Source organism: Coccidioides immitis (assembly GCF_000149335.2).
Source record: "Coccidioides immitis RS genomic scaffold supercont3.1, whole genome shotgun sequence".
In the NCBI taxonomy this organism is placed as follows: Eukaryota; Fungi; Ascomycota; class Eurotiomycetes; order Onygenales; family Onygenaceae; genus Coccidioides; species Coccidioides immitis.
The window spans coordinates 7,279,178-7,305,320 of NW_004504310.1; the positions used below are offsets into that span (position 1 = coordinate 7,279,178).

Genomic DNA, 26,143 nt, shown 5'->3' on the forward strand with positions numbered 1-26,143 from the left:
TGATCGTTGATTCTCGAAATTTTTGCATGCGGTGCACGAAGACACATTGCCAAGCCACCATCACGCGAATCTCAACAGAAGAAATGTGCTTGACATAATACCTATCCACATTGGATTGACTTGTTCACTGACGTTGGTCAGCCATGGAAAGGTGCTTTACAAGAAATCACACAGCGCATACTTCGCCCCATTGACGATAGGATAGAAACAAAACCGCCGGTGCTCGTGCAAACCAGCAGAAACCAGCAGACAAGGCCCCCTCGCACGAATATACCACGAATCCGACCTCCGATTCCCTTTTCACATCTAGAACAGGCAGCTGAAAAGCTGTGTCCATCTTAACAGTGGAAAACTAGATGTCTTTAACATCTGTGAAAAGAGCTACTGCTATCAGAAAGGTGATATGCCAAAGTTTGATCTGATATGACTTCAGGCGCGCGAAGGCCAAGGATCTTGGGACATCAAGTCACACATGATGAAGGGAGTCCTTACATACCTAATTTAGGCCTTAGGGACGGTACGTGCCGTTTTTGGGAATGGCCCCAGCGCCCGTCGCCAGTATTGCTCCTTGTTGAGTCCGCTTCTCTATGTCGGTTTGCTTCGAGGACCGCGGACTACACAATATGTCGCCCGCTGCCCAGACTTCCGGCAACCCATGGACGACTGTTGCTAGGGAGAGGTAGGCAACTACGCTGTGGAGCTGGGCATATCTCTGAACCGGGCCACTTGCTGGCTATGAGATCATTATAATGTTTTATCAAAATGGGAAGGGCACACAATCGCGAGAACTAAGTTGCGACTCGCTTGGTCGAAAGGTTGCGATCTGCACGCCGTAAAACAAAAGTGAAAGATCGCATTTTGTCCCTGCCAGTAATCTCTGTATCAGTGCTGTGACGTACATTTCCTCTTCTTCCTCGAATGTAAACTTATGAACGTTTTTAGCAGAACAAAATGTCTCTTAACGAATGCAAAAAAATAAAAAATGCCCATCATATCCAATAGCCTATCCAAAGAGCCACCCGTGGCTTCTTATGCAAGATCCAATCCCACATATGCCTTGTACATTTAGGGGGAAAAAAACGATGATAAAAAGGAATGCAACGTAAATCATTATCTTCTTTATTTCAGGCCGATTCATGCGGTGTCAATCGTGCCACGCAATTTTCGAAAATTTGAATGAAAACCACAGAAGGCTGAGCTCGTGCTCTTCATCTAGTTGAAACGACTGGGACATAAAACGGGCAAACAGTCGAGGCTGAGACTCAACCACTATCTAGTATCTTCCAATGACCGTGCTCACAGGTCCCTCGTACACTTTCCGTCCCTGAACAAAGTACATGACGAGGCTAGCACACGCAACAGCAAGAAACATGACAACTCCCCAGTTAAAATTATCCACTGTGACAAAACTTTTATTCGGCCAGAAGCACCAAAACAGCGCAAAGATGATGTATAAAAGTGAGATTGCATTCACAATGGGTCCGCCTCGTTTCCCGAGGCTCCAGGATGCCGGTGGCAATTGGGCTGGGTGGTAGATTCGTTGGTAGAGAACGGAGCCAACGGAGAAGGCATAAGTGAACATGAGAGAGCCGGCGTAGAGGGAAATGATAGCATTGAAGGCGACCTCAGAACCGATATATATTAACGAGAGAAGGCTAGTGAAGATGCAGGTAAAAAGGATGGAGTTAGTAGGGATATGTTTGGTGTTGTGCACAGCTGCGAGCCATTCTGAGAAGGGAAGACCATGATCGCGGGCGAAAGAGAATGTTTGGCGTGATGCTGCAGCACCATATGTAATGTTACTCGAAAAGACGAGGAGCAAGACCACACCGGCAAGTATAGTCACCCCTGAAGGTGCTAAAGCACCTCCAAAAACATAGAGAAAAGGAAAAGAGGTCGGATTCTCGATAGCAGCGCCAACGGACGGAAGGGCGAAAAGGTAGGTGACCAGGAGAATTATGCCCATGATGCAGTTTATTATATAGCCCCAGGCCATTGCTCGTGGGACATGTCGCGATGCATCTCTCACCTCTTCCGCCATGTGTGCAGTGGCATCTGATGCTATAGACACATAAAATTAGCGTCCATGCAAAAGTCACACAGACCCTTTGGGGAGACTTTACGCATACTTAGCGAACCATAAATTGCAGTAATCTGGCCAACCATTAAGCTGAGCCCAATTGTTGACCATCCTCCCCTATCGGTAAATGCCGTGAAAACCGTCCTCGGGGAGTTGCGTGGTGCCATCGCCCAGAGGACAATGATAACGATCAGGAAGCCCAAAACATGTAGGACCAGGAGAATATTCTGAATCATAGGCATTGCGCGCGCAAACCAAACATTGACAACGTAGATACAGAAGGCCATCGCACACACGAGAAGCGTACCTTGCCATCGCGCTGGTTCGTAGCTTGGACGGTGGAGGATTATCAGGCCTTGAATGAGGGTTCCGGCCAAGAAAGGTCCGGCTGCCGCTCCAGCTTGCCATGCCAGCACTGACATCCACCCTAATAGCCCCGGATTAGACTCGGTATTTAATCGTCACCGTCAAGAATAATGATGTTAAACTTACCCGTAATATAACTCAGGAACCGCTGATATTTTGGGGAGGCGAATTCAGAAACCCAGTGATACTGTCCTCCGGAAATGGGTGCCCTGCATTCGAGGCATGTCAGCTTCGGGGGACCAGCTAGGCGTTATATGAGATGACTCAACTAACATAGACGCCATTTCTGCCATAGAATATACACAGAACCCGAATCCAATGAAAGTCCATACGTAGGACCAGAATAGCCCGGCAACTCCGCCATCATTGAGTCCCTCATGCTGAGAACTGGAAAACGTTTAGCGAGGCGGAGGGAGATAAATTTGGCGGAAGTTGATATAAATAAAGTGCAGGGTCAAAAATACATACAGTAACATGAACTCCCAGGTCGCACCGAGGACTATCGAGAAGCTCAAAGCAGCCACTGGTCGATACATCCTCTATCCAAAGTTAGACATCAAGCCCAAAGTATGCTCACCTCCATGAGGAAGAGCAACTCAAACGCCTCAGATATGATGCCGTGACTGGCATAATGTCCGAGGCAAAGGAGATGTAGATTGAACAAACCGCAAACTCTTGGTTCTTCCCCATACGCATCATGTCTCTTTGGTCATTCCTGGTATGACCTTGAAAGGGAGACACAAAGTCATCGCCATCAGTAGTTTCAGCTGGATTTAAGCTATATTCGAGAGAGCTTGCTGATGGATGTAAATATGGAGATTTGGGCTCATCCGTAGATGAACCCGGCGGCGAAACCATATTGAACAGCTTCGGCATCCACCGTGATCGGGAAGAAGTATCCTCCAAGCGAACTCGGTTCGACTTGATATAATTCTAACCATCAACTCGCATGACTTGAAAATGGATGCTATCGTGAAAACAGAGAGAGACTGTGCAAGAGTGGCCAGGCCTGATTACCCTGGGAAACGTATGCTTATCGGCGAAAATAGGAATAGCGGCTAGCAAGAGGCGGTATGCATGCTTCTTCATATGTCCATGCAGTAGAGTTCAAGTGCAAGATCGATCTGAGATCTCCATGGGACAGCCTCCAAGGCTGGGTTGCTTTCAGTAGCTATCCATCGACTTAATTGAAAATTTAGAAGCAAGATTATCAGCCCGTCGCTTGCGTTCGAAAACCCCCTCCCCAAGTTCAAGCACTGGACGGGATCTGCAACTCTGAAGAGAGACATAAGGTCAGCCGGGAAGGACTTCATCGTAGTTTGGCGTCAGGCAACGTTTGCCCTTCTCCTCGGCTGGCAATTGGGCAATCCTGATCGCCGGAGCAGTAGAGCGGTTGATAGTTCACGCCATTCTTGCGCCGGTGGACCGTCCACCTGAACCGCCCCGACGAATTGATTCCCAAGCAGCAAGAACTAATGCTGATCATTCCAAATGGGCCGAGATCCCGAGTCTGTGCAACGACAAAAGACGCCACAGACCCAAGAGACCATTGCAGCCCAGAGTCTGGAGACAAGAGGATCCTCGCACAGCTGCCTCCGGGAACGCCTGCAACGGATGCTAGTTGACAGTTGGCGGTGTTTGGCGAGCCTGGGAGCCTCCTTGGCCATCGGTGTGAATATGGAGTACCTGCCCAACATCCTCTGCGGGTGTGACGCGAATAATTCGAGGTCTGGCGTACGAGAACGCAAAATGTTGACTTGTGCTCAACGTAACGTCGCTCGCCTCGTTGAAAGAGTCTTGACGCACCGATTCCTCGGAAAAGCGATAACCCCAAAGAGGACAAACCCTCGAAAATGGGCGATATTCTGGGTTTCTCAGACCAAGGAGATGGTGTGTCCCCGAGTCCCTCTGGGTGCAGTTGGCCCCAAGCGACCCTGAGTTAAGCCAATCGTATCAGCATTTGACTGACCGATCGTCGAAGGGACTGCGCAGATGCGGCGCAATCCGGAAAGCCATCGCCAATCCAAGTCACAAACATTTCTTTCCCATTCGTGATGTCACCTTTTTCGATGGATCCGTTGCTCGGTGGGCCAGTGCTCTCCTCGCGATCTGACAGCCGCTCCGGTTCGATCAATGGCGATCATCCATAAAACCACGGACAGACTCGCTGAGTAGATTTCCACTCTCTTTAATGCACATCTCCGGAATGCAGCCCATTTTATTAGCTGTCTTTGTGGATACATACGCGATGATGCGCCCAGGAATTCAAATCGCTGAGCAGAACAGAGTATTTACTCAGAGCTCTCCATACTAATGTATCGACGAAGCCTGCTTCGGGAATCCAGGCTCATCGACGGTGGAGGTGATTAGCTTCTATTACTCCGTACAGCAGCTTCAGATATTTGAAAGAGGCCTCCGAAACTAAGGAAAACATTGTGTGACATAAGTTATTCTCGTCTTAATCGTTTCTCCCGCAGGAGATCGGGCACATCAGGAAGTGCCGGGCATGATTCCTGCGCTTGAACACACAGCTTTCTGTCCCGTGTCATAAATTTCCTATGAGACTCAACGGACTTGCTGCAAGATTCACTATGATCGATGGCACCTCGTCCACTGCCTTCGCTTCCTGAGGGAGTCTTAGATCCGTTGACAGCCAATAACCACAAAGACCGCGGGGGCCTGATAATCGTGGTGTCATCTATTTCTTTGAGCGTTGCACTTATCCTGCTAGTTATTCGAACGTATATTCAAATTATCAGGCGAACAATCAAACTGGATGATATCTTGCTCCTGGCAGCTACGGTACGGCCGCCTTCATGCATGCCCGTGAGAGCATATCGCTGACTTCGATCACAGCTTATCTACTGCATTCAATCCTCGTTTGTGTTTCTTCAAGTTCACCATGGATGGGGTAAAATACATGAACTTTTAGATTCTTATCCTCATGGTCCGATGCTAAAGGTCTGACTCCCTTTCCTCCCTTAACATTTGGATGGTTTACTGACGACTGCAGGCTGCATATGTAGCCGACATCCTGTACATATTTACCTTGTACATTTCCAAATGCTCGGGATCTTTTTTCTATCTACGCATATCTCCTGGTCGAATACTGCTCTTCGCTGTCTGGACTGTGGTGTCAATTGCGACAATATGGACGGTTTCCTCCCTTTTACTTGTTTCTCTACGATGTGATACCGACGATCCATGGATCGATATCACTGCGAAATGTTCCATACTTGTGAGAATCTTAGCTACACCCTAGAAGTCTCCTTGGGCTGCTAACTCCTTCTCTAGCTTCGTCGCTGGGAGATCATCGGCGGACTTGACATGTTTATTGAATTGGTCACAGCCGCGACGTCTGTCATTCTCGTTCATGATATCCAGATCTCCAGGAGACAGAAACTCCAAATCATATTGGCATTAAGTTCCCGTATTGTGTAAGTGATCCACCCTTCAATTTTTGCTAGCTCTAATAGACGCTTGCGGCATTCCCAACTTTCTGACTTACTCTCAGCGTTTTTGTCCCGGCAATTCTACGCCTACACTACCTTCGCCAACAATTCTATTCTACCGACCCTACATACGACGGTACCTACACCACCATTTGTGCTCAAATCCAGCTAGGATATCTTCTAGTAGCCAACACAATTCCATGCTTAAAACCGTTCATAGCCGCGTACGAAGGGTCCGACGCGAAGCCAACTTTTCGAGGTTATTCCGTAAGTCCACGAGATTCGAGGATACCTTCGCAATATGAAGAAAGCTTCAGTGAAATGAAATCTTGCGGAAGGAAAGACCATCGTCTGAGTCGAGAGCGTCCCTTGTCCGATCATTCGGCGTTTCGACGGCATACAAGGAGAGGGTCTGGGCAGTCATCATTGTCAATGCACACACTGAAAAAAAGCACCGGGCATCAGAGGCAGGACACGGTCACAGACCCAATGGAGATTTTACCCTCGCCGCAAGACACGACTGCGCCCAACGCGGGGGAACCAGAGTCAAAACTTTTCCCTGTGGCAGAGTGTCCAGAGCCAGGGCCCAGCAAGCCAGAAAAATCGGATGAACGACGATATCACGAGGAACCGTGGGGTACAGCTCCTGTGTCCATACATACCTTCGAAAGTGCATTGCAATGGTAGAGTTGAGGGTGTGCACCTTTTAATTCTGTTGAGTAAACTTCTGAATATTTTCCTGCAATATTTGCGTCCATAGCCGTCACGTCAAGAACAAACTTCTCGAGGATATACTCCCATTATGACGGATAAAGCTTATGTTCATACCCCGGACAACTATATATAACCAGGGCAGAAGGACAACTGTATACACTGCGATGTGCCAACAAAGGTATATAGTAAGAGCTTATATATACAAACAACTCTACAGCTATACAAGGACAGTAGAGAGGGTTGAGGGACAATCAGCAACAAAATGCACTCAAATCCAGTAAAGCCATGGACTGTAAATGACCTATGTTCGAAAATGGCAATAGTGAATAAATTGGGCGAGTTGAGAAGGAAGAGAAGCGGGCACATACGAAAAGAAATGAAAAGGGTTGGGAAAACCATCTAGGGGAAACGCAGCAGCTGCGACAAAAAAATAATACAGAAATAATTGAAGAAGGCAAAAGGACGGGTAGTCGGGAAGAGACCAACGCTGTGGTGTCAGCCAGCGCAGGCAGCTGACATCATTTAAACAGCGAAGGGATATCAAAGCGACAGAGTCAAATATTAACCGAAAAAAGAATACTAGATATCTGCCTTCTGAGGGCTTTCCGAATGATCCTGATCTTGGCCGCCCCCGAGAACAGTACCATCTCCCAGGCGGATCGAAAAATCCCTAAAATCTAGCGATATCGAATGGTCACCGTATTTCCAAGTCATAGGTTCCTGCAGGGCAACGTCAGGGTCGCTTCTCGCGATTCGCAATAAACCCTGGATCGCGTCATGCGCACCGGTAGCACTCCGAAGCTCCTCAGTTAATTGGAAGATGAATAGGACAGCTACGCGACCGAAGTCTGGAACCTCGGGTGGTAAAGGAGCTTGGCTTGTTCTTCTGGATTCTGGAGTCGCACCACCTTGTTGAGAGTCAAGAGGAAGGGAGCTCGTTGGAGTAGCGGCTTGGTCATCCCGGCGAGTAATAGGGAGATGGTTGCGATCATGATGCATATGGGGGGTTAAAGAATCATCGTCGAGACCCAAACCCGAGGCATCAAAGTCAGGGATGACGAAATGACGCTTTCCGTTGGCTCCATTGAAAGTAACCAGTGCGTTCTCGCTAGTGCAGGACAAATCTTCTTCGTTGAACAATCCCAGGATCTTCGAAGCGTTCAAAGGAATGCTGAAATTGGCCTCAGACTGTTCAAAGAGTCGCGGAAGCGCATCGCCCACAGTCGCATTTTGATAGTCCTCGTTGATATCGACCGAAGTACAGCTGCTATCACCAGGGAGAGCACATCTCGGGCCTCGGAATCCATTCACGCAGACACATCCACATGAGCCCTCGCGTCCAATACTGACGCCGCCATTTAAGCAGGGATGTAATGTCTCGCATGCGCTTGGTGCCGCCGTAGGTCGGTTTGAATTCTCTCTATCCCTTTCCTGGGGAAGGACGATGAGAACAACAGGTATGATCACTGCAGAGGAGATAAGAAGAAACAAAATAAAAATGATGAAAACAAATGTGCGACGAGACATCCCACAGCAAATCTCTGCCCTTTTTGGCGCTTCCGGGGCGCTATCTGGAAGGGTTGCGTTTGGATTCGCACGATTGTTAAAGGCTGCAGAACCCCGAGAACCGGCAGTTGGAGTACCGATGGGGCCAGGAGGGGGGAATGATGCGAGGATATCAGATATGGATCCCGAGTTTCTTGCGCGTCCGCTGCTAAGATCGCTGCTCCCATTCAGCATATCGAGCATTCCAAGTCTACTTGCTGTCCTTCCACGGTCTAAATTCGATGCCAGCTTGGTGGCACGTCGTATAAGATCTGGAAGACTAGTAAGACTGCCCCGCGCTTCGGCGTCGCGAACAGCATCAATATTTAGTGGAGGAGGTCTCTTCAGGTCAAGCCTATTGAGGCCTGAATCAGGAACAGCACGGATTCCATGATTAAGTTGGAGCTCTTTCAATTCCTCCTCGGAGAGGGAAGTCGGAAGTCGCGTTGTTGGGAGGGGCAGCTTTTCCAGGTCGTCAAAAGAGGACTCGGAGGAGGCAGAATCGGAGCTAAACCGTGTTGCATTGTGCGGGCCAAAGGCCCTTTGTTGGTTTCTCCTTGAGTCTGTAGTGTTGGGGGCCATTCCCGCAGCTGCATCTGCACGAGGGCTGGTAGCGCCATCATTTTTCTTCCCCTCGCCGCCACTTTGAGACTTCACGCGTCGACTTTCGTTGTCCATATTTTGGCCGCTTTGTGGTTTATTAATGGTTCGAAGGGATGGCTTTGCTCGCTTTCCTACGCTCGCCTGGCGTACGAGTCCCTCCTCGCCATCGCGGTCATTGGCGACAAACGAGTCTCTTTTTGGAGAATCGACGGAGCCTGCTTCAATTGGTGCAGTCCCCCAGCTAGAAGGAATGACTTTGCTTGATGCATACGAGACAGGGATCCGGGGAGAACTCTCTACAGATTCTTCTTGAATGGGAGAGATGTTGGAGTTATTTGCATAAAAGGAACTCGCTCCACGTCGAGAGGACGGAGGCCATAGATATTGATTTCTTTGCTGGTAGCCTTCGTCAGGCGATAGTTCGGGGGAGCTGAAAGGATCCGAGAATGTATCCGGAGATTTCTCTTGGTCAGAAACGGATGTGAAGTCTCGTACGTACTGTCGTGGAGGATCCTCATATTGATATTCCAGGCCGTTCGGAGGCTGATGATACGGTATATTTGGGTTATAGTCTCGCATTCTCGATGCATCCAGTGGTGAAGGAACATTTTGAGGTTCTGGCCGTGGAGGGCGTTGGGGTCTTTGGGCGCCTGGTCTATAGGGTGCAGGCCCATTGTCGGGAAACCTATTCATTTCCAACGATCCCGCGTGATTATCGGGAAGAGGCCATTGGGACATCTGCGAAGGCGCCATATTTGGGCCTCTATTCCCCTGTTCGCCTGGCGGAAACGCCGCTGGAACCGGAGGAGGTCGCTTCACAGGAAGACGATGGGGTGCCGGATTTCCTCGACCCCGTCCATTATCAGAGTATCCATTTGCTGATAAACCCACTTGCACCATTTCCCTTGCTCGCCGTACAGAGCCCTTTCCACCATGGTTGGCACCTTCATATCGCGTGTCATTCATTTCGACTCACGAGCCCTAGCCGATATTCCTCTATTCAACACAACACTCGTCTCACGATTACCAATCGAAACGCAGATTGATTGATAAATGTTGATGTAATATAAATGGCATATCGAATTTCAGATACCTGGTCGCAGAATAGGATATTCCCGGATCAACCAGGCGTTACGAAATGGATGAAGATGTGAAACGACGTCTCCTTCGAAGGGATCAACCGTAACCGCCTTAATCACAATGCCAGCTCCAAGACTTGATGGCAACTTTGCTCTTTCAAGTCAAAGCCACGTGGATAAAGTAGCGGATTGAGTCGAAACAATAGCAGCAAGCGTCCAGCAGCTGCACCGAAATCTTAGGAAACTTCGAAGAGAAATAAAAGGAATGGAGTTGTCCGGCAGAGATACACGGGCAGGTTCTAGCTACAAGTCAGCAACTTGGCGAACAGAACTACATATACGCTTGAAGCCCATTGTCCAGGGCCAACACCTGTTAATGCGAATATTAGGAGCCAGACTGGCCTAGCAATCCATAGAAGGTGGTACAATTCGCGGTTAAACATCTATCAGAGAGGCCAAGGTCTGAACCACCTTGACTGCACATTCATGGAGCGTTGAGGATGAGAGTGCATAACATACCAAGAAAGAACGAGCGACTTTTGATAAAGATTGCAAAACGAGCGACTTGGGCGAGGAAAAGAGCGGACTTCGAAAGTTCACATACCCTCCAAGGTCAAACCTTTGACGTCTCAGAGCTGTTTAAGGGCAGACAAGGAAGGTGATATATCACTCCCTTCTGTCTCAAGCGACCAATTGGCTCCTCGAGAGGCCCGGCCGGGAGCTCACAACGGATATTCAAAAGCGAGCGTCGAGCTCTGGCGAAGGAAAGAAAGAAAAATTCGACGAAGAGAGACGGGTATAGTCAAGAGACGTTTGACAGATGAAGAGATTTGCGGGCTGAAGACACGCCCCAGATGGAACGGCATGATGCTTGACACTGCCAATGTTCTCGTGAGCTTCTAGCGTCAAAACTTCCCTTCCCTAATTTGCTCTGAAACACAGTTCCTCAGGGATCATGCCACCAGTTCCATGTCCACGATCCGCCCATTGGTCAGGGATGGGATGTCCTAACTTGTTACTTCCTAGCCCACTTCGATCCCCCGTGTGGAAATCCACGGCGATTGTAAGTGGCTCCAAAGGCTCGTTTAAGGTTGAAACAGCGCCCCGCAAAGCCTCAGGTGCGCAATCAATTCGTCAATCAGCCGTCCTTTGGTCTTCGCAATGCACAGAGAAATATCATCGCCTAGCCCTCTCGTCCTCCAAAGAAGCACTCCCTTCATATGTCTTTTTTGCGAAGTCGAAGAGACTAGCATCGCGATTCGAGAATTGCTCTCGAATTACAGGAATTATTTTAGATGAGGGCCGCCCCAGAGCGGCCGAACAGCTCCGAGTTAACTCGTGTTGTGGTTGGCGATCGGAAGTTGCAGCGTGCTTTTGCCGAGACCTGGAAAGCTGCGGGGAAATAGCGGGCATATCACGTCGGTACTGGACGCTAGTCAACTAAGTGCACTAACAAGCTGAACTCACTGCGAGCTCGGCCGCGATGGTTTGTCAAGACGGTCAGAGAGTCGGGCGCTGTGCTGAGCATCCGCCCGAAGATGATGTCTTCCAGCATTGTTCAGATGAGGAAATTTTTAAGGCTGCTGCAAAGAACAAACTAGACAGAGTCAGGTGATGCTCCTTATTTCAGCCTCAGCACCGGCTGTAGATCGCGACATGGACTGCACGGCGGGCGTCTCTGCTCGCTTCCGGCTTCCGCTCGCCGTCTCGCCGGTCTTTTTCTATTGTCTGGAGCTGATCGATTTGCTGTTGGTTCTTTCTCTCGTCTGCAATGGTCTTTCCCCTACTATGAGCTGAAGCCATGGGGGCGATTGTCAGAGTGACAAGCAGTCCTTCCCACCGCAAGTCTCGTCAGTACTCTTCTCCCTGATGCCAGGAAGAAGACTCTCATATTCTTATCCGTTCTACACTCCCTACTGACTCTTTGGCCGAGCGCACTCTTGAAGGTCTGATCCCTGATTGCTGACGATCTTACAAAGTTTCACCCTAGATTGCGAGTAGGAGCCCAGAATCAGAACCTGAAGTGGAACCTTGATCGTATATTTGCAAAAATGTTGAAAAGGATGCCCCCCTTTCAAGGTGTGCCAGCATCTCCTATATGAATTTCCGAGCCCTTGGCTTTATGATCTGTTCTCAGCTTTCTAACCCATGGCCCCACGGATATTGACGGTAGATCCCGTCGGCGAGGACACAAAGCACACTCCTTGCCCAAACCCATCGGTAGAGCCACGCCTCGAAACGACTGATCCATGTTTATCGATGCGACAACCCGTATCATCTAGCCAGAAAACTTGGACTGCTGTTCCCCCACGCCTTTTTACCGGATCGCAAGAATGCATGCCGCCTCCAATGGTGCCACTTTCCGGGGTTTCTTTGAGCCCGTTCAAAGAGGTCGTGCAGCGAATCAATGCACGGCAGGTATTCGGTCACCGTGATCCGCTTATTAACAGTAGAATTATTCGATGGCTTGAGGGAGTATATCCTATAAACTCCGGAGTTCGGACTCCTAAAGCTGTGCAACCGTGCGTTTGAGGGAGTGCTGCGAACCTAACCAAGAGTTGGTGTTGTTGGGAATAGATTATTATGCGGTTTCTCCCCGTTTCTTCACCAGCACGCGAACGCCACTTTCGTACGGATATGACGCCGGCGAGGTCCCGTTTCATGACCGCAGAGCAAGAGTCGGGGTTTTCGGATATTCCGATATCCTCCTCCACCCAAAGTTGACAAAATCCAGAGGGCGGAACCCGTCCTCTACGCAATATCCCGTGATTGACTCTGCGACAGGCTAAGGAGTTCCCTCGCTCCGGCCGCCTTATAATTTATACTTTGGTGATGGCTTGGTCATGGTGCGCAACTCCGCGGCATTCATGAGAACGGCGCCGCGAAAATGCATTATGCACTCTCAATTTGCATGGTTTTTTATGTCTCCAAGCTATGGCGGGAATCTTTTGCTCCAACGTATGACAATTTTCAAAGAACGCTGGATTTGTTTTCGAAAGGCTCAACCCAAAAGACGGGCTGTTTAGGTTCTATCGAAAGTGGGATGTTTTTACACTCTGATAGAGAGCGCTTCGCCGCCAGAGCTATGTGCAATGACGTTTATTTGGTCTCAATTGCATGAAAGAAGAGCGGCGTGGCGTATTCTTATGGCGATATGCCTCTCATCTGTTTAGCGCCCCATTTTCATTGTCTTACGAGTATTCTTACCTGGTCTGCTGGGGATGGATTTAGTTTCGTTTGGTATACTCCGTACATTCCCCCCCTTCTCTCTTTCTTTCTTTTCTTTTTTTTAAAAAAAATAGATTAGATTTGTATATAGCGTGGGAACATACTCATCCTTAGACTTCTACCAGGCGGTGGATTTAAGGCATTCTGGATCTGGTTCTGTATGATGCGAGCTGGCGTTTCTCTGGTAAGGCGATTCTTGTTGATTCACCATCGGAGGTAGGTAATTCAGCTTTCCTTCTTTTCGACAGGGAGGCACCGTGTCAGGAGTCCCTGTCGTGCAGCATCCCCATTCCTGGGCTTGAAACATCGACAAGGGTTAAAAAACAACTCAATCTCCCAGAAATTACTCCGGATCAATGGGTACAGAGAAGACCGACGAGAAATCCAGTGTGTCATAGGGAGGAGAAACTAATTATTAATCTAACTTCTAGAAGCTTGTCTAAGCTGAAAAATAAAGACTGTCAGTTGACGATGATGTACGGAGTAGTCTGGTGTACCTACTCCGTAAATGATTCGGGAAAACAGCTTTTCCGGCGTGGGAGTTCGTAATTTTCTCTTGGGAGGCCCTGGGGAGGGGGGGAGTTCGAAAGTTCTGGTGCATCCAGATTTTCAGAGGAGCTTGGTGAGGCGGAAACGATATACCCCGGGCTCCTAGAGCGGAGAGAAACAGGATTTTTCAACCTGGGGGCCTCAGCATTGAGACTGGGGACGCAATGAGGATTGTGATATATAGGGAATACTTTGTTCACCTCCTGGATAGCGATGCAGGCGTGTCCAAACTTGGTGCAGTTACGCTACGGAGTTAGGGCTAGTGTCTCGGAGTTTGTTGTTGCTCTCTCCGATATGGGAACGGTGTTAAATGTGCTAGTGATGATAGAACGAATTGTAGTGGTAACGGCGGTGATTTCACTTGTAAATTGTATGGGCAGAAGTTGGGCATCCATATGTTGTTTCTGGGAGCCAGGAATCGTACCTGTGCGAGGCGTAAACGCTCGTGACCGTGGATGAGGCGGAGCCACACTTGGGTGACCCAGTCTGGAGTTAAAACAGCTGAATTTGTCAGGACCAGGGGATGATGTTGAATTGCACGGAGAGGACGTCCCAGGGACCGTGGACGTCCGAATCTCGATCAAGTAACGGGAAGTAATGATATGCGAGACATATATTGCTTGTCGTCGAAAGTTACTGCGGAGCGGAAGGGCTGGACAGCATCTATTCCAGGTGTCGAGGGGAGATGGAACCCGCATTATGGAGCACTGATGACGGAATTGTGGAAGATTCGCGGGGTGTTTCATCGGTTTTGGGGGGATGAAACGATCTTCGGTGGTTCTGAGGATGTGAGATTCGGTCGCTGTCGCCAATGGTGTTTAACGACGGGGTTTCCGATGCTAGTTGCCTCTGAAGCACTTAAGAAAAATCCAGAGACCATGAAGGAAACCGTCTCGCCCGATACGTCCGTTTCCATACCGCTGAAGATGATGTCGTTGAGCCTGCCGATAATGTTCTCTCAGGGGCCATAGAAGCCGTTTCTCATGCAGTGAAGGACACTTCACTTGCTGCCCAAGTAGCTGTTTTCAGTGTAGACTTCGGTTCGCAGTCCACTGACAATGATAAAGTGGCTCTGAAATGACTGAAGACGTATCGCTCTTGCTTGAAGGTTTGTTCGCCGATCATGAAGTGGCTGTCTAAATTGAAGCTGACTTTTTGGAGATCGGCGCTTTGCACGTATATCTCCCCAAAGACGCTGTTTTGATCATGCAAGAGGTAAGAGACATCGGCTTCCATTATATGCGCTCTGTGGTTTGGGTATCTAGGCTTGACTCGACTGAGTGACATGAAGCTCTTGAGGAGCTCACAAACCCCATCCAGCGTCCTGCACTGGGTAATAATGATTTGATCCCGAAAACGGCTCCATGTTTGACTGCTTCTGCTTCGGTGTATTCAGATATTTGGTTCCTCGTCGACAGACAATGTCTTCCTTAAATCATTCACGCTCTGTTCCACTTTGCGCATCTCTATAATCACGTTCGCAATGGCAGGAATTTGATCGTCTACGATAGATGTAAATGATGCTTGAGCATCTCTAAGAGCGCTAGGAACGAGAACGCCAAACCAATGTAAGGGGTTTGAAGAAATGGGCTTGTTCGAAGACCTCAGCTGCTCTTTTTGCTCAGAGCCCTGGCCTTCGCGAGCTCGGTCTTTCAGAGTCAGAGCTGAATCTTTTGTCACTGTGGTACCTTTGCTGCTCTGGTCGCCGGGTTTCTCGTGAGTAATTTCAAAATAATTGGGAACACAATGCAATGTGGTATCTTCTGAAAGCTTTTCATCTGACGATACGAATTTAGAATGGGTAACGATCCTATAGAAGGCAGGATTGGAGAAAAGTTAGATCGTCCAGACGCCTTCTTTTCACCAGATGGGATGGGAAATAGAAACTCGAGCCGCTGAAATCGAGAAACCATGTTTTATCTGGGACTTGGGAAACTCGGGGTTGGTTCGTTGGCACGTACACTCTCGTAATTGCCTTCATACGCTCATCATAGTAGTCTTCGCCATATCTGCGACCGGGTGGAGAGGAGTGATTTGCGCGTGTAATGGAGAAGAAGCCCTAAGAACAAGCGGTTTATCAATATTAGCGTCAGTTTGGGGCTTAATTTTGCGGAGAGAACCTATACAAGCGAGCGGAGAGCGTACGGCTGACAGACAATTCCCAATTTCCCGTTGCAGTCTCTGATGTTCATCGAGGAGGTAAAGGTACCGCTCCAGTAGATCGTCGATAGCCTGGAGGGGATCTGGTATTTCGGCAGCGGCGGACACCGTGGGAGAAGTGGGCGGGGTGGGAAGTGCTTCGCTCATTGTTGGAATCAGGTCTGGAATTGACGAGAATGAAGCACCTTCGAGCGGGCGGGAGAAGAGGAGAGTTTGAAGGCGGTTGGTAAAAGACAAATGCTGGCGGGTGGAGATGCGCTGCGGACGGCCGAAACCTTTGCGCAAGCCCGCTGAGCCTATCTTCTTCCTTTTTAAAGTCACCCTGCGCGTATTCGGTATTTGCTCCAAAAAATCATTCTTCCCGTAGTGGATTGCATCTGCCTCCCATTTGTTATTTCGCTAGCGATTTTCCCGCAGGTTGGGTTGCCTTAAAAAGTCCACTCTTATCTCCGCCGGGACGCAGAGAAACGCGGCGCTATTTTTAAAACTTTCAGCTCTGCTCAGCGAGATCCCTCCACGAAGTTTCCATGTATCTATCACCTTTGATACTGACGTTACGATAGTTATTCTTCAACTGCTTTGGTCTCTTTCACTTGGGACGGAAGCATTCTAACGGCTCGCTTCTTCGCTACACCTCATTATCGTGAGAGCTCATCGAGCCCGGAGATCTTATACCCTCGCATATCACCCTCAAATTCAATTCATACCGCCGGATCATAGCCGCTTTGCCTCTCGAAGAGATTTGCATCTCCGTTTATCCCTTCCATCATAATGTCGGTCGCTAGATTGCATCGCGATTCCGCTTTTCAAGCCCGCTCACTTGTATGACTCCACCATCCTTTGCAGGGCAGCTATGCTTCATCGTTGCAGACTAAAAGTTCAGGAAGCTAACCACACTTTTTATTTCGCATGTCTGTAGTTCCGATCACTTCTCCGTCAATCCAAACAATTTTCCAATTACAACTTCCGAGAATATGCCTTGAGAAGGACCCGGGATGCTTTCAGAGAACACCAACAAGAGACGGAAGAGCGCAAGATACAGGAGCTGCTACAAAAGGGTATACAAGATTTGCGGATGATGAAGGTGAGCAGGCACTCCAGTATGCTTACTGTACCCATCTGAGTTACAGGATGTCATGGGACAGTCCAAGCAGTTACTGGCAGGTGTGCATATCCTATAAACGATGATGCTAATCCTTTATACAGAGACAGACAGTTATCAGCCAGTTCTACCAATTGGATCGGTTAGTGGTAGAAGAATCGGTGCGTCTGGCGTGTCACTCCCGCATTTGCGATTCCAGCACCTTGGGTGAATTCTGACATAGAAGTTTAGGGAAAGGAAACGGGGTCCGAAGGAGGGATAGTGCGCCAAAAGGATTCAGCGTAAGAGCCTGAAGACACTCGGTATTAAAAGGAACATCCTGGCTAACTTGGACTGTAGGGCGAGTTGAGATTGAGAGGCGTTCCGGTACAGGCTGAGAAGATAGGTTGTAATCATTTCCACGATGCCCTAGCGTTTGCATGAATGCCGAAAGCCTTACAGGGATAGCTCCTGCTGCCAATGATGTAGAATAGATTTTATTTCTTCCTTTCTACGTTTTGTATTTCAAATGTATTCAAATCATGGCATAAAAGCCCCGGCGGCAAGATATGCAATCAGTGGAAATGCCATGGAATTCAAAAACAGCCCATCCTTGACGGTGAAAGGGATTACGTCGTTCTAACAGCTATCACATTCAAAAGAGAGCGTTGATACTCTCCGTCCAACTCATTTCTGCTCCGTACAGCTGCAAGACCAACCCATGTCATCACGTGACACGACTTGATGGACCTGGCGCCATCGCGACGAGCTGCGCCAGAGACTGCTGCTGCAAGGCGGCGATCACGGTGGCAATCCTTCCGCACTTTGGGGAATTGGCTGAAACAGAGAACTTGTGCAACATCATACAGGTGGGCAGAGTCACTCAAGGAGCATTTGGTGGAACTGGCATCCCCAACTCCTGGCGAACAGACCAACCTTCTGACAGGCGATTGAACGCGGTTTTTGATATAAAATGGTTCCTGTAAGTTTCCATCATGTTTGCAGCACAGCTTCTTCCCAATGTGTACCATTTTTTTAATAAGTTTTCACCATTGGTTCCGCTCGTTTAATCGATTATATCCGCTAAACTGCATGGAAACCCAAATAGTTCCGCTCTTCGCGTACCCGCTCCCAAGCCCTTGCAGAAACTGCGCCCAACCGAACTAGAGCGGGTCAAATCGACCACGATGTCTTTGAAGGCTTGCCCGTTCGCCGCTGGTCACGCCAGCATGCAACCTTTTCGCAAACCCCCAAGCACGAAGAGCTAGATACAACAGCTGTTGGCCCATACGCGATGCCGGAATTACCTATGCCGAGAGATAGCAATCTTCTAACGCCTCTGAGCCGGTCATTACTACGTGCTGCGCGTGCGGGGTGCACATATATCAAGCCTGTTCGTAAGGATCCAGATGTAGAGGAGAAGGAAGTCAAGGGGGAAGAACCGGCCGGCCCGCCTCCTACATACGAACGAACATTCACGACGGTGAAATGGACAACTATTCCGCGCAATCTCGAACCACCGGAAGTGGAGTTTTTAGCAAAGAGACGGCCTGGCTTACCTTCATTGTATGGCGCGGGAGCAGTGGCGGTAAACACTGGCGCTGGAATTGGCGTGGTTATCACCGGAAACCACACACCAATGAGGAAAACAAAGTTCAAAAAGGTTGACGCTGCTACCGGCCAGGTAGCCATCTACGAGGCATGGGTACCAGAGGGTCACCGAGTAGAAGGCGAAATTACAGATGAAACTGAGATTACGACCGATAATCCCGATGTGACGATCGTCTCTGCGTCACCAGCACCAGGAACTGTCGTGGATGGAGTTGGCGTGGTTGACCAGGAAGGGGTCGTGGTTGCAGAACCCGAAGGGAGTATGGTTGCAGTTGTTCGAAGAAGACACCCTCCTCCAAAACGAAAAGCTAAAGGGATTGGCAGAGGCAGGAAGAAGAAGGTCATGTTTACTCAAGACGACGTCGCTGCATCGCCAGCCCATGGCAATGATGGTGTCGGACATGAGACTGGCGGCCGCATTATAGAGCCTTCTAGCCAGCGATCCGACCAAGAAGATAAGCATGTAGGTGGTGAAGAGGAAGAGGAGGACGAGGACGAAGAAGATGGTGATGGAAGTGAAGAAGAAGAAGAATTCGGCGAGGAGGCCAAGTCCCAGACAAAACCAGAGACACCGCCAACAACCACTGCAGCTGAAGATCAGAAGGAGTTGCCCAAGGAACAGATATCACAACAAGAACTGCCGGAGAATGTGCCTCGCGACAAGTCGAGCTCACCTGATTTGCCCCTTTCCAAAGCTGCAGCTGACCGCACCGAAACGACAACCACAGAGAACTATCAAGAGGCACGTCCGACAAACGACCTGCCTGAAGCATCTAGTTCGGTACTGCAAGTTGACAAAGCTTCTGATTCACAGCCAGAAGTGCAAACGACCGAGCACGAAGAAGCCAACGAGCAACAAGTTGTCTCAAACCCCGACGAACCACTTCAACCAGCGGAAGGAGCTCAAACTGAAGAGGAAACCAGCGCAAGGAGTCCACAATCGACTAATGTCGATGTCGCACCTCCATCTATCCCAGAGCCATCAGAAGAGCAGGCAAAACCTGAGACCAGCGTCACACCTGACCCCACGAAAACATCAGCCTCCCCCGTTCAACCAGAAGCTGGTACTGGACCTGTACGCTTTGAAGACGGAGAAGTTGATCTTCTTGGTAGTTTGGAAGCTAGTTTGGATAATCCTGCTCAACCGTCTGAGGAGCAAAGCACGGATCACTTGCCGGAGCAACAACCTGAAAAACAAGAGAGAGTAAATGAAGAGCAACTGGATGTTACGATGGCGGACTAGCTAGCTTGGGATTGTGCCTTTCTTTCTACTATCGTCACAAGCCTTGTTGTCCTTGTGAGCGTTTATAAGATACCAAAGGAAAACCTTTATCTTGATTCTGAATATTATATTCTTAACGGCCGTGTGGGAATGGGTCACGGGAAGGTGTACTTTGGAGTTACGAGTCTGTTTTGTTTGCTTTTCGAAACATTTTTACTTCATTCTGTCCTAACCTTCTAAGGTCCGGGAGCTATTTTGCTTTATTCAATGACGTCCATTCCACCTATGTAAGAATCTGGGAGAATTTTGAGACCAAACATAAACCTTACAGCTGAAGACTGGGTTGCAATTGGGAATGCTGTGCTGGAGTAATGTGCAAGGCAGACGAGTCTGGTTCCTATCGAATCCCCCTGACTAACTAGTTAATCAAACTTCGAATCGGAAAACAACACATGGAAAATACGGAGTGTCAAAGGGAAAATACACAACAATAGATGTTTGTGAAACAGAATATTCTTTTCCCAGTTCCAGAAACCTGTGAAGTCTAGGAGGACTTGAATGTTATGAATCAAAGCAGATTCTGGTCGACCTTGTATAGTAGCTAACGCATGTCGAAAAAAGTATACACGTCAAGCAATATCCTATTTGCAAAGGTGTCACTCCTCAATCTCCTTTATGCACACTCACGTAGAGAAAATGTAACACTGCCTGCTCATAGATAGATTCTTCACGATGTCTTCTTCGCTCTACCACGCTTTCGAGAAACTGGCACGTTGTCGGGGCTCGAACGGACATCTGCTGTACGCGCTGCCCTGGTTTTTCTTCCCGGTTTTATGGTATCCGAAACGACCTTTGCTCCACCTTTGGTGTCCCCAGCTTCAAGGAATTTCCTCATAAGAGCGGGCGTTTTATTTGAAGCGCGTGCTGCAGCAATGGAGTTTCCAAGTCTCGGTTTAGAAGGCATCTTGAGTTTCCGACCTTTATTTCTGGGCGGCTTTTCATCTCCCTCGGCAGATTTAGACGCTGATTTTACCGGCATTTTTGCACGGGTAAGTGTAGACCTGCGCTTCTTCACAGGGATTGGTTTGATTGACACTGCTTTTTTAGCTGGCCTTCCCACCCGTTTGACCTTCCCTTTAGTTTGTGTTGATTTGAGGGCCGTCCGGGCTTTCGACACTGCTTTCTTGATTCCAGTTTTCAAGGACGAAGCCCTTGAAGGCTTTGGCTTCTTATTTAGTCGGGAAGCGGACTCGTCGAGAGCGCTGTCGACTTTGCGCTTTGCCGCGGGCGCGGATTTCTTTTCCTTATCTTTGTTCTTCCATGACTCCTTAGGTCTTGGGCCCAGCACCCCGCGGCAAGTTGGCGCTCCGCACCGACACTCTTGGACGTTCTTCTGGGAGTAGGGGCTAAGTATGGATTAGTTCAGTATCAGAAAGCAGAGCAAACATATAACGCACTCAAAATTATAATCGTACGTAAGCTCTTCCCCAGTCATGATCCCATCTTCACCTGCAAAAAGGGCCATTCGTGGCTTCCCAGCAACGGTCCACTTCTCCATTCTGCAATTGGGCTCACAAGAATGGTTGATAAAACGAGCAATAGATCCACGCGTGGCGTCGATGACCATGTTCTGGTCGAAGTACATCAGATAGTAGCACTATGCAGCGACCGTCAGTCTCTTGGACCAGGAAAGATAAATAAAAGAGGCGAACCTCGTTTTTCTTATACACAGTCCTCATCCTCCGCTCACACTCCTCTTGGGTGAGGATTTCCCCAGTATATTCGACGATGATCTGGTTAGGATCAAACGAGCGGTTACTACGGACACCATAGCCTCGATCTTCCGTCTTGATAACCTCGACACCGATGTTGAACTTCCCGCCCGCCTTAGCTCGTCTACGTAGTGCACTGAAAGGTCGATTCCGACATAACTCTGAGCCTAATTTGCAGTTCGTGTCATCACACTCATAAAACATGTATCTATTCTGGCAGTTCTCATCGCATCCTGTTTCCGGGGTGCAGGTACATGTGGAATGTTCTTTGATCTTCGCAGCCTTCCATATTGACGCCGCATCGCCAACGAATACGTCTATGATCATGTTAGGGACCAATGATACCCGCAGATCGGAAGAGAAACACATACTTTTATTGGCCTTTCGCCATTCATTTGGTTTGGGCTGGCCATGTGGCAGGGGAGAGAAGATATCAAACGGCAACTTGTAAGCGCGGCCATTCTCTAGCAGTCTAGCACCGGCATACATTGGGAATGGAAATACTTGTGACTGCTGGCCATTATTCTTTGCATCTCTTGTACCCCTCTTTGACTTTGGAACGGAGGAATCGATGTATTCTTGTCCAGCATATAGTCCATGTTTAAGCCAGGGTTTCCTTTTTTGCCGAATCAAGCTATTCTCCCTTGTGGCGGTTTGCTCCTGGCGTGGAACTTGACAAGTGCTCTTGTTGTCACCAGACACACGTCTTTTCTTAGGTGAAGGCTCCTGGGGAGCTGGAGTAGAGGCTTCTTTCTTTTCATTCTCGACTCTAGGCCGTAGGCTAGCCTTTCTATCAATCGTTTTAACCTTATCCTTGCTCTTCGATATAGCATCGAGCGTCCGTTTTCCGAGCACGGAGGGAGCGCTTTGGGCCAGATCCATTGTTTTCGCAAGTAGACTCAGGCGCGTGGATCGTCTTTTCGGGCTTTTATTCCCAGCCTTTTTATTAGGTTTCTTTCCTGCCGCTTCCGCATTCTTGCTTGACCATTTGTCCACCGATCCACTTGCATCCTCCGCGCCATTGAGCAAAGATGTACAATCTTCGTCTTCCTGGGTGTTAGTATTGTCAAGAGACTCATCGTTTGGCCGCGTCACCATAGCTTCTCCTCCTCCGTTTGCCTCCAGCTCTCCATTTTTCAATGAGGAACGCGTCACGCGTCTTGAAGCTTTAGCTTTTTTTGCACGGTGCTCGCCGTCTTTCTCGGTGTCTACTGGAGTCGATTGCTCGGATATGCTTGTCGCAGGTGTAAGAACGGGAACCGTGGCATCAATCGCCGTTGCGTCGCTGTCCAACGCGGACGACGTAGGGGTGGAGGACGGCGAGAGCATGGGGTCCCGTGCCATAGTGATAGACGCTGGGGCAAAAGTGAAAACGGCCTCAATTGCACTGAAAGCACTCCACACACGTTGTTGGATGCTTGAAATGCCTCTTGACGCGTGCAAAGGGTATCGAGCGCGAGTTAGATGCGGGTGCTTGGCTGCGTTTAGTGTCTCATTGAAAGCGCGGCGCTTCCTTGCACAGCGGCTAATAATAATGGGCGGCAATGACAAAATAGAGTCGGAAGGGAAAGTAGAAACTCAAAGTGGAAGATCCAAGCACACTCGACTCCGAAGTCTAAAATATGTCTGGCAGGACTCAAGGTTGTTGGAAGGTTGATAGGAGTAAGTTTTGATAAGAAAGGGATGCAGCTTTTCTTCCGTGTTGGGGCACACCGACCGCCCCGTACCCGCAAACATATTACGGCGACAAGGATTTTGTGTCAAGCTGTCCTTACGGCGAGGCTACGTCTAAGGATGCGTGGCAACATTGCGTTCTACGACTTAGCAATATATCGGAAACTATCATTGTTCACTCATTTAGACATAGGAAGCTCTTCAGGAAGGAAGCAAAATCTACAATACAGTTCACATCCGTTCTCCAATTGCAAAGAGACACATCCAACCCTAGGCAGCCGGTGCCACATTGCTCCTAACGCATTTCCGAACAGATGGTGCAAGGAAAGAAAAATATGTCAGAACAGATATCCGGCCATTATACAAGGTTCACATCACAAATTCACGAATATAGAACCATCGATCTAGAATTCTAGACGCAACAAGTATAGCAACAAAAAAAAGAAATTCGAGTCTTCGTGCTTGTAAGTGAGAGACTAAGACATTAAGAAAGCTTGTAGTGCATATGTATAGTAGAGAACGGGTTTTGAAAAGCGGGTATATTTGCGAATGGGAAGCAGTGGGTAATTTAGGCAAAGGATTACATAAAAAGAGATTACTAGGTAGTAACACACGAGAGAATGGTTCAAGAAGCTTGTTGGGTATTAGGCAAAGGCCCTCTGCCACTGGGGCCTTCAAACGTAGGGGGTGCACCCTTCACACGGCTCATCTCTAGATCCCCGTTTTGAGCTTCTAAATCACGACGACGATGCTTCACCTTTTGAGTGGCAAAGCGTTGGTCCCCTTCGACGTAAGGCTTTTTGAACTCCACGTAACTGGGTGGTCGAGGTCTTCCAAGGACAGCAATCCAGTTCTTGAGGAAATTTCCTTGAGTAAACGGGCGGTGCCGATCAGCCTTTTTAAATTTTTGAGAATTGAGATATTCCCTCGTTGTTTCACCTCTCCCTACTAAGAAGAGGTGATAACACCAAAGAGCAGCCGGATATGGAAATGCGAGTGCGCCGTACAGAACCATGGCAAAAGGTACCCTCCACTTGTCTATTGATTGTTTAAAGGTGATCCCTTCCCGACTCTGATAGACCAGAATATGTGTCAAGCTTGCACCGAGAAGGAAAAGCGCACAAATTGTCGCCGAGCTAACGAAGGAAAAAAAGTAGCGATAGTTGCGACGCCCGACGCAATTATTCAGCCAAACACAATGATGATCCAGTGTTTCGATGCAGTTATCGCAGGTGCGACAGTGGTAGCACCGAGGAGGGCGCCAGAGATTGCATGTTTTGCAGTATTTTACCGGTACGTCCATAGCAGCCATATCAGAAGTGGCAAGCTTGACCATAACCCAGTCATTAGTCGGAGGTCCAAGAGTCAGTGGGTCTTCGGCGGGATTAGTGGGCGGGAAGACGTGTAGGTTCCGCGGATAGATCTAAGTGGTTGCAACGTTAGTTATGACAGTGAAAGGAAGAGGTGGTTTGGAGATACGCACTCCGGGATTTACCAATGATGCATGGAGAAATGAAGACACGCATAGGAAAAAGACGTAAGCGAACAGAATTGGTATAGCCGGAGATAAGTTATGCCATAACCATGGAGCCCTGTAATAGTAGATCAGCGGCGTGAATATTTAAAAACGCTTCAAAATCAAAAGAACGTACGAATAGCCAAAGAATAGGGCTCCAGGTAGTATCACGAATATACCTGTCGCTATGTTGACTGGACGATCGCGTGCGTTTTGAAAGCGGCCACCCCAAAAGAATATCGTGTTTCCGGTGAAATATTCATAGTTCTTTCCGAGATTTCCTTTGGGGGCAGGCTTCTCAGATTTAAGGACGTTCGAAACGGGAGAAGATGCAGCAGACGACAGCCTTTCATGGTCCCTGGAGTCAGGACGCTCCGGATGTTCGCCCTTGCTTGTTTTGAGGAACCCAGACCGGAATGAAAGAGGAGACCTTTGTGGAGGATCTTGCGATACACCTTGTTTAAAATTATTGCCTAAGTTCAGGTGAGTGGGAGCTGTACCCCTTGAGCGATCATGTAACAGTCTGACGCTATCTCCTCCGCTTCTGACGGTAGTATTCCCCGTGGGACTTGCAGTCGAAGTTCCTCTGTCAAGGAAAACTGGATCTGTGAATTCGGTTCCCCTAGACGGCGGTGGAATTTCATAATCCAGCCCACTAAGCCCGGGCAGGCCCGTCGAATTGGATATCAGGCTTCTTCTCGCCGGGTTTGCAATATCACTCTGGCCGTCTTCGCTGGAAAAGCCCTGGGTTGTTGCGGTTGGAGGGCGCCCACTGCGTTGCATTTGCAGTCTTTGAGAGCTCATCGGCCGAAAGAAAGCATGTGAGGTCAGAGATGGAACGTGCGTCCTACTTATGCGACTCCCTCCGCTTGGAGGTGGTCCGTTCCCAGGATTCGATGCTGCCGACAAAGAATGTCTGGCAGGAGGTCCGCGACGGGACGAAGACCTATAGGAACGCGTGGGAGGGCTACGAGGCCGTGGATCTCCATCTTCAGATTGTATATCCGTTATATGCGAAGAAATATATGACACGGGACGGGCGCTGATATTGGGGGATAATGGATCGGGGTCGGTGGGGTGTGGAGGATTCGGGAGAGCAGCCATGGTCGGTTATCGAATGGATATTTCAGGAGAATTAAACAATATAAGCCAAATTCATCGTGTTCCCATAATTAAAGAGAGGCCGGGTACACGCTTTTCATTTCAATTCAGAAGAGGAATAGGAATGTAAGACGGTGATAGGAGGAAAAGAAGTGATTCTTAAGAAAAGAGCAGGATGAAAGAGAAGTGCAAAAGAGTGTCAGGGATATGTCAACCAGCAGTATCAAACAACTACGCAAATTGGACCCGATGGCCAGATTCGTTGTCAAGCATCGCGATCCATCATGGACTGCGAGGCGGATTGACTCACTCACTCTCTCACACACTCTCTCCCTATGTCGCCCTGCTGCGTTTCCCTTTTCGGGCCCAAGCCGACATATCCCGCTGACT

At 48.9% G+C, this 26,143-nt stretch overlaps 11 protein-coding genes across 11 annotated transcripts; 6 read left to right on the forward strand and 5 right to left on the reverse strand.

Moving 5' to 3' along the window:
* Positions 1–858: 858 nt before the first annotated feature.
* Positions 859–4,569, reverse strand: CIMG_00450 (GABA permease). The gene is made up of 6 exons (XM_001246678.2): positions 3,113–4,569; positions 2,915–2,985; positions 2,720–2,833; positions 2,573–2,655; positions 2,130–2,507; positions 859–2,061 (listed from the first exon to the last, which is right to left on the reverse strand). Exons 1-6 carry the CDS (start codon positions 3,320–3,322, stop codon positions 1,274–1,276), a joined length of 1,644 nt encoding a protein of 547 aa, XP_001246679.2. The 5' UTR covers positions 3,323–4,569; the 3' UTR covers positions 859–1,273.
* On the forward strand, positions 3,938–4,967 carry CIMG_10553 (uncharacterized protein; the record flags this gene model as incomplete). The annotated part of the gene is made up of 2 exons (XM_012358815.1): positions 3,938–4,358; positions 4,428–4,967. The coding sequence occupies 2 exons, from the start codon at positions 3,938–3,940 to the stop codon at positions 4,499–4,501; spliced, it is 495 nt and encodes a 164-aa protein (XP_012214238.1). The 3' UTR covers positions 4,502–4,967.
* Positions 4,968–5,044: 77 nt separating this feature from the next.
* On the forward strand, positions 5,045–6,688 carry CIMG_00448 (uncharacterized protein; the record flags this gene model as incomplete). The annotated part of the gene is made up of 5 exons (XM_001246676.2): positions 5,045–5,248; positions 5,303–5,407; positions 5,460–5,684; positions 5,741–5,883; positions 5,961–6,688. The coding sequence occupies 5 exons, from the start codon at positions 5,045–5,047 to the stop codon at positions 6,583–6,585; spliced, it is 1,302 nt and encodes a 433-aa protein (XP_001246677.2). The 3' UTR covers positions 6,586–6,688.
* CIMG_00447 (uncharacterized protein) lies at positions 6,685–10,693 on the reverse strand. The gene is made up of 2 exons (XM_001246675.2): positions 10,359–10,693; positions 6,685–10,138 (listed from the first exon to the last, which is right to left on the reverse strand). Exon 2 carries the CDS (start codon positions 9,724–9,726, stop codon positions 7,192–7,194), a length of 2,535 nt encoding a protein of 844 aa, XP_001246676.1. The 5' UTR covers positions 9,727–10,138; positions 10,359–10,693; the 3' UTR covers positions 6,685–7,191.
* Positions 10,694–11,304: 611 nt separating this feature from the next.
* Positions 11,305–13,193, forward strand: CIMG_00446 (uncharacterized protein). The gene is made up of 3 exons (XM_001246674.2): positions 11,305–11,689; positions 11,786–11,918; positions 12,013–13,193. The coding sequence occupies exons 2-3, from the start codon at positions 11,891–11,893 to the stop codon at positions 12,369–12,371; spliced, it is 387 nt and encodes a 128-aa protein (XP_001246675.2). The 5' UTR covers positions 11,305–11,689; positions 11,786–11,890; the 3' UTR covers positions 12,372–13,193.
* A 1,025-nt stretch (positions 13,194–14,218) lies between these two features.
* CIMG_12873 (uncharacterized protein) lies at positions 14,219–14,587 on the forward strand (the record flags this gene model as incomplete). The annotated part of the gene is made up of 1 exon (XM_001246673.2): positions 14,219–14,587. One exon carries the CDS (start codon positions 14,219–14,221, stop codon positions 14,585–14,587), a length of 369 nt encoding a protein of 122 aa, XP_001246674.2.
* A 324-nt stretch (positions 14,588–14,911) lies between these two features.
* Positions 14,912–16,180, reverse strand: CIMG_00444 (uncharacterized protein). The gene is made up of 3 exons (XM_001246672.2): positions 15,762–16,180; positions 15,578–15,675; positions 14,912–15,426 (listed from the first exon to the last, which is right to left on the reverse strand). The coding sequence occupies exons 1-3, from the start codon at positions 15,921–15,923 to the stop codon at positions 15,009–15,011; spliced, it is 678 nt and encodes a 225-aa protein (XP_001246673.1). The 5' UTR covers positions 15,924–16,180; the 3' UTR covers positions 14,912–15,008.
* Positions 16,123–17,459, forward strand: CIMG_00443 (iron-sulfur cluster biosynthesis protein Isd11). The gene is made up of 5 exons (XM_001246671.2): positions 16,123–16,598; positions 16,696–16,860; positions 16,983–17,039; positions 17,110–17,159; positions 17,218–17,459. Exons 1-5 carry the CDS (start codon positions 16,548–16,550, stop codon positions 17,225–17,227), a joined length of 333 nt encoding a protein of 110 aa, XP_001246672.2. The 5' UTR covers positions 16,123–16,547; the 3' UTR covers positions 17,228–17,459.
* A 235-nt stretch (positions 17,460–17,694) lies between these two features.
* Positions 17,695–20,199, forward strand: CIMG_00442 (uncharacterized protein). The gene is made up of 2 exons (XM_001246670.2): positions 17,695–17,839; positions 17,966–20,199. Exons 1-2 carry the CDS (start codon positions 17,831–17,833, stop codon positions 19,709–19,711), a joined length of 1,755 nt encoding a protein of 584 aa, XP_001246671.1. The 5' UTR covers positions 17,695–17,830; the 3' UTR covers positions 19,712–20,199.
* CIMG_00441 (histone-lysine N-methyltransferase) lies at positions 19,995–22,966 on the reverse strand. Its single transcript, XM_001246669.2, has 4 exons — positions 21,834–22,966; positions 21,403–21,779; positions 21,148–21,347; positions 19,995–21,096 (listed from the first exon to the last, which is right to left on the reverse strand). Exons 1-4 carry the CDS (start codon positions 22,804–22,806, stop codon positions 20,418–20,420), a joined length of 2,229 nt encoding a protein of 742 aa, XP_001246670.1. The 5' UTR covers positions 22,807–22,966; the 3' UTR covers positions 19,995–20,417.
* Positions 22,967–23,274: 308 nt separating this feature from the next.
* Positions 23,275–26,073, reverse strand: CIMG_00440 (palmitoyltransferase erf2). Its single transcript, XM_001246668.2, has 3 exons — positions 24,789–26,073; positions 24,620–24,728; positions 23,275–24,559 (listed from the first exon to the last, which is right to left on the reverse strand). The coding sequence occupies exons 1-3, from the start codon at positions 25,754–25,756 to the stop codon at positions 23,762–23,764; spliced, it is 1,875 nt and encodes a 624-aa protein (XP_001246669.1). The 5' UTR covers positions 25,757–26,073; the 3' UTR covers positions 23,275–23,761.
* Between the last annotated feature and the right edge of the window lie 70 nt (positions 26,074–26,143).

Excerpts from the sequence above, each read along its gene's own strand:
- CIMG_00450 (XM_001246678.2), bottom strand. The coding sequence starts at position 3,322 with ATGCCGAAGCTGTTCAATATGGTTTCGCCGCCGGGTTCATCTACGGAT. Across the intron at positions 2,986-3,112 it reads GGAAGAACCAAGAGTTTGCG|AGGATGTATCGACCAGTGGC; the intron begins GTTTGTTCAATC and ends AACTTTGGATAG. Across the intron at positions 2,062-2,129 it reads TGCAATTTATGGTTCGCTAA|CATCAGATGCCACTGCACAC; the intron begins GTATGCGTAAAG and ends ATGTGTCTATAG.
- CIMG_00447 (XM_001246675.2), bottom strand. The coding sequence starts at position 9,726 with ATGAATGACACGCGATATGAAGGTGCCAACCATGGTGGAAAGGGCTCT.
- CIMG_00446 (XM_001246674.2), top strand. The coding sequence starts at position 11,891 with ATGTTGAAAAGGATGCCCCCCTTTCAAG. Across the intron at positions 11,919-12,012 it reads AAGGATGCCCCCCTTTCAAG|ATCCCGTCGGCGAGGACACA; the intron begins GTGTGCCAGCAT and ends TATTGACGGTAG.
- CIMG_00444 (XM_001246672.2), bottom strand. The coding sequence starts at position 15,923 with ATGAGCGAAGCACTTCCCACCCCGCCCACTTCTCCCACGGTGTCCGCC. Across the intron at positions 15,676-15,761 it reads TTGGGAATTGTCTGTCAGCC|GGCTTCTTCTCCATTACACG; the intron begins GTACGCTCTCCG and ends GCTTGTTCTTAG. Across the intron at positions 15,427-15,577 it reads ATGAAGGCAATTACGAGAGT|GATCGTTACCCATTCTAAAT; the intron begins GTACGTGCCAAC and ends TGCCTTCTATAG.
- CIMG_00443 (XM_001246671.2), top strand. The coding sequence starts at position 16,548 with ATGTCGGTCGCTAGATTGCATCGCGATTCCGCTTTTCAAGCCCGCTCA. Across the intron at positions 16,599-16,695 it reads CTTTTCAAGCCCGCTCACTT|TTCCGATCACTTCTCCGTCA; the intron begins GTATGACTCCAC and ends GCATGTCTGTAG. Across the intron at positions 17,040-17,109 it reads GGTTAGTGGTAGAAGAATCG|GGAAAGGAAACGGGGTCCGA; the intron begins GTGCGTCTGGCG and ends ATAGAAGTTTAG.
- CIMG_00441 (XM_001246669.2), bottom strand. The coding sequence starts at position 22,806 with ATGGCACGGGACCCCATGCTCTCGCCGTCCTCCACCCCTACGTCGTCC. Across the intron at positions 21,780-21,833 it reads ATGGCGAAAGGCCAATAAAA|ACGTATTCGTTGGCGATGCG; the intron begins GTATGTGTTTCT and ends ACATGATCATAG. Across the intron at positions 21,097-21,147 it reads ACGTACGATTATAATTTTGA|CCCCTACTCCCAGAAGAACG; the intron begins GTGCGTTATATG and ends ATCCATACTTAG.
- CIMG_00440 (XM_001246668.2), bottom strand. The coding sequence starts at position 25,756 with ATGGCTGCTCTCCCGAATCCTCCACACCCCACCGACCCCGATCCATTA. Across the intron at positions 24,729-24,788 it reads GCCCTATTCTTTGGCTATTC|GGCTCCATGGTTATGGCATA; the intron begins GTACGTTCTTTT and ends CTACTATTACAG. Across the intron at positions 24,560-24,619 it reads CATCATTGGTAAATCCCGGA|ATCTATCCGCGGAACCTACA; the intron begins GTGCGTATCTCC and ends GCAACCACTTAG.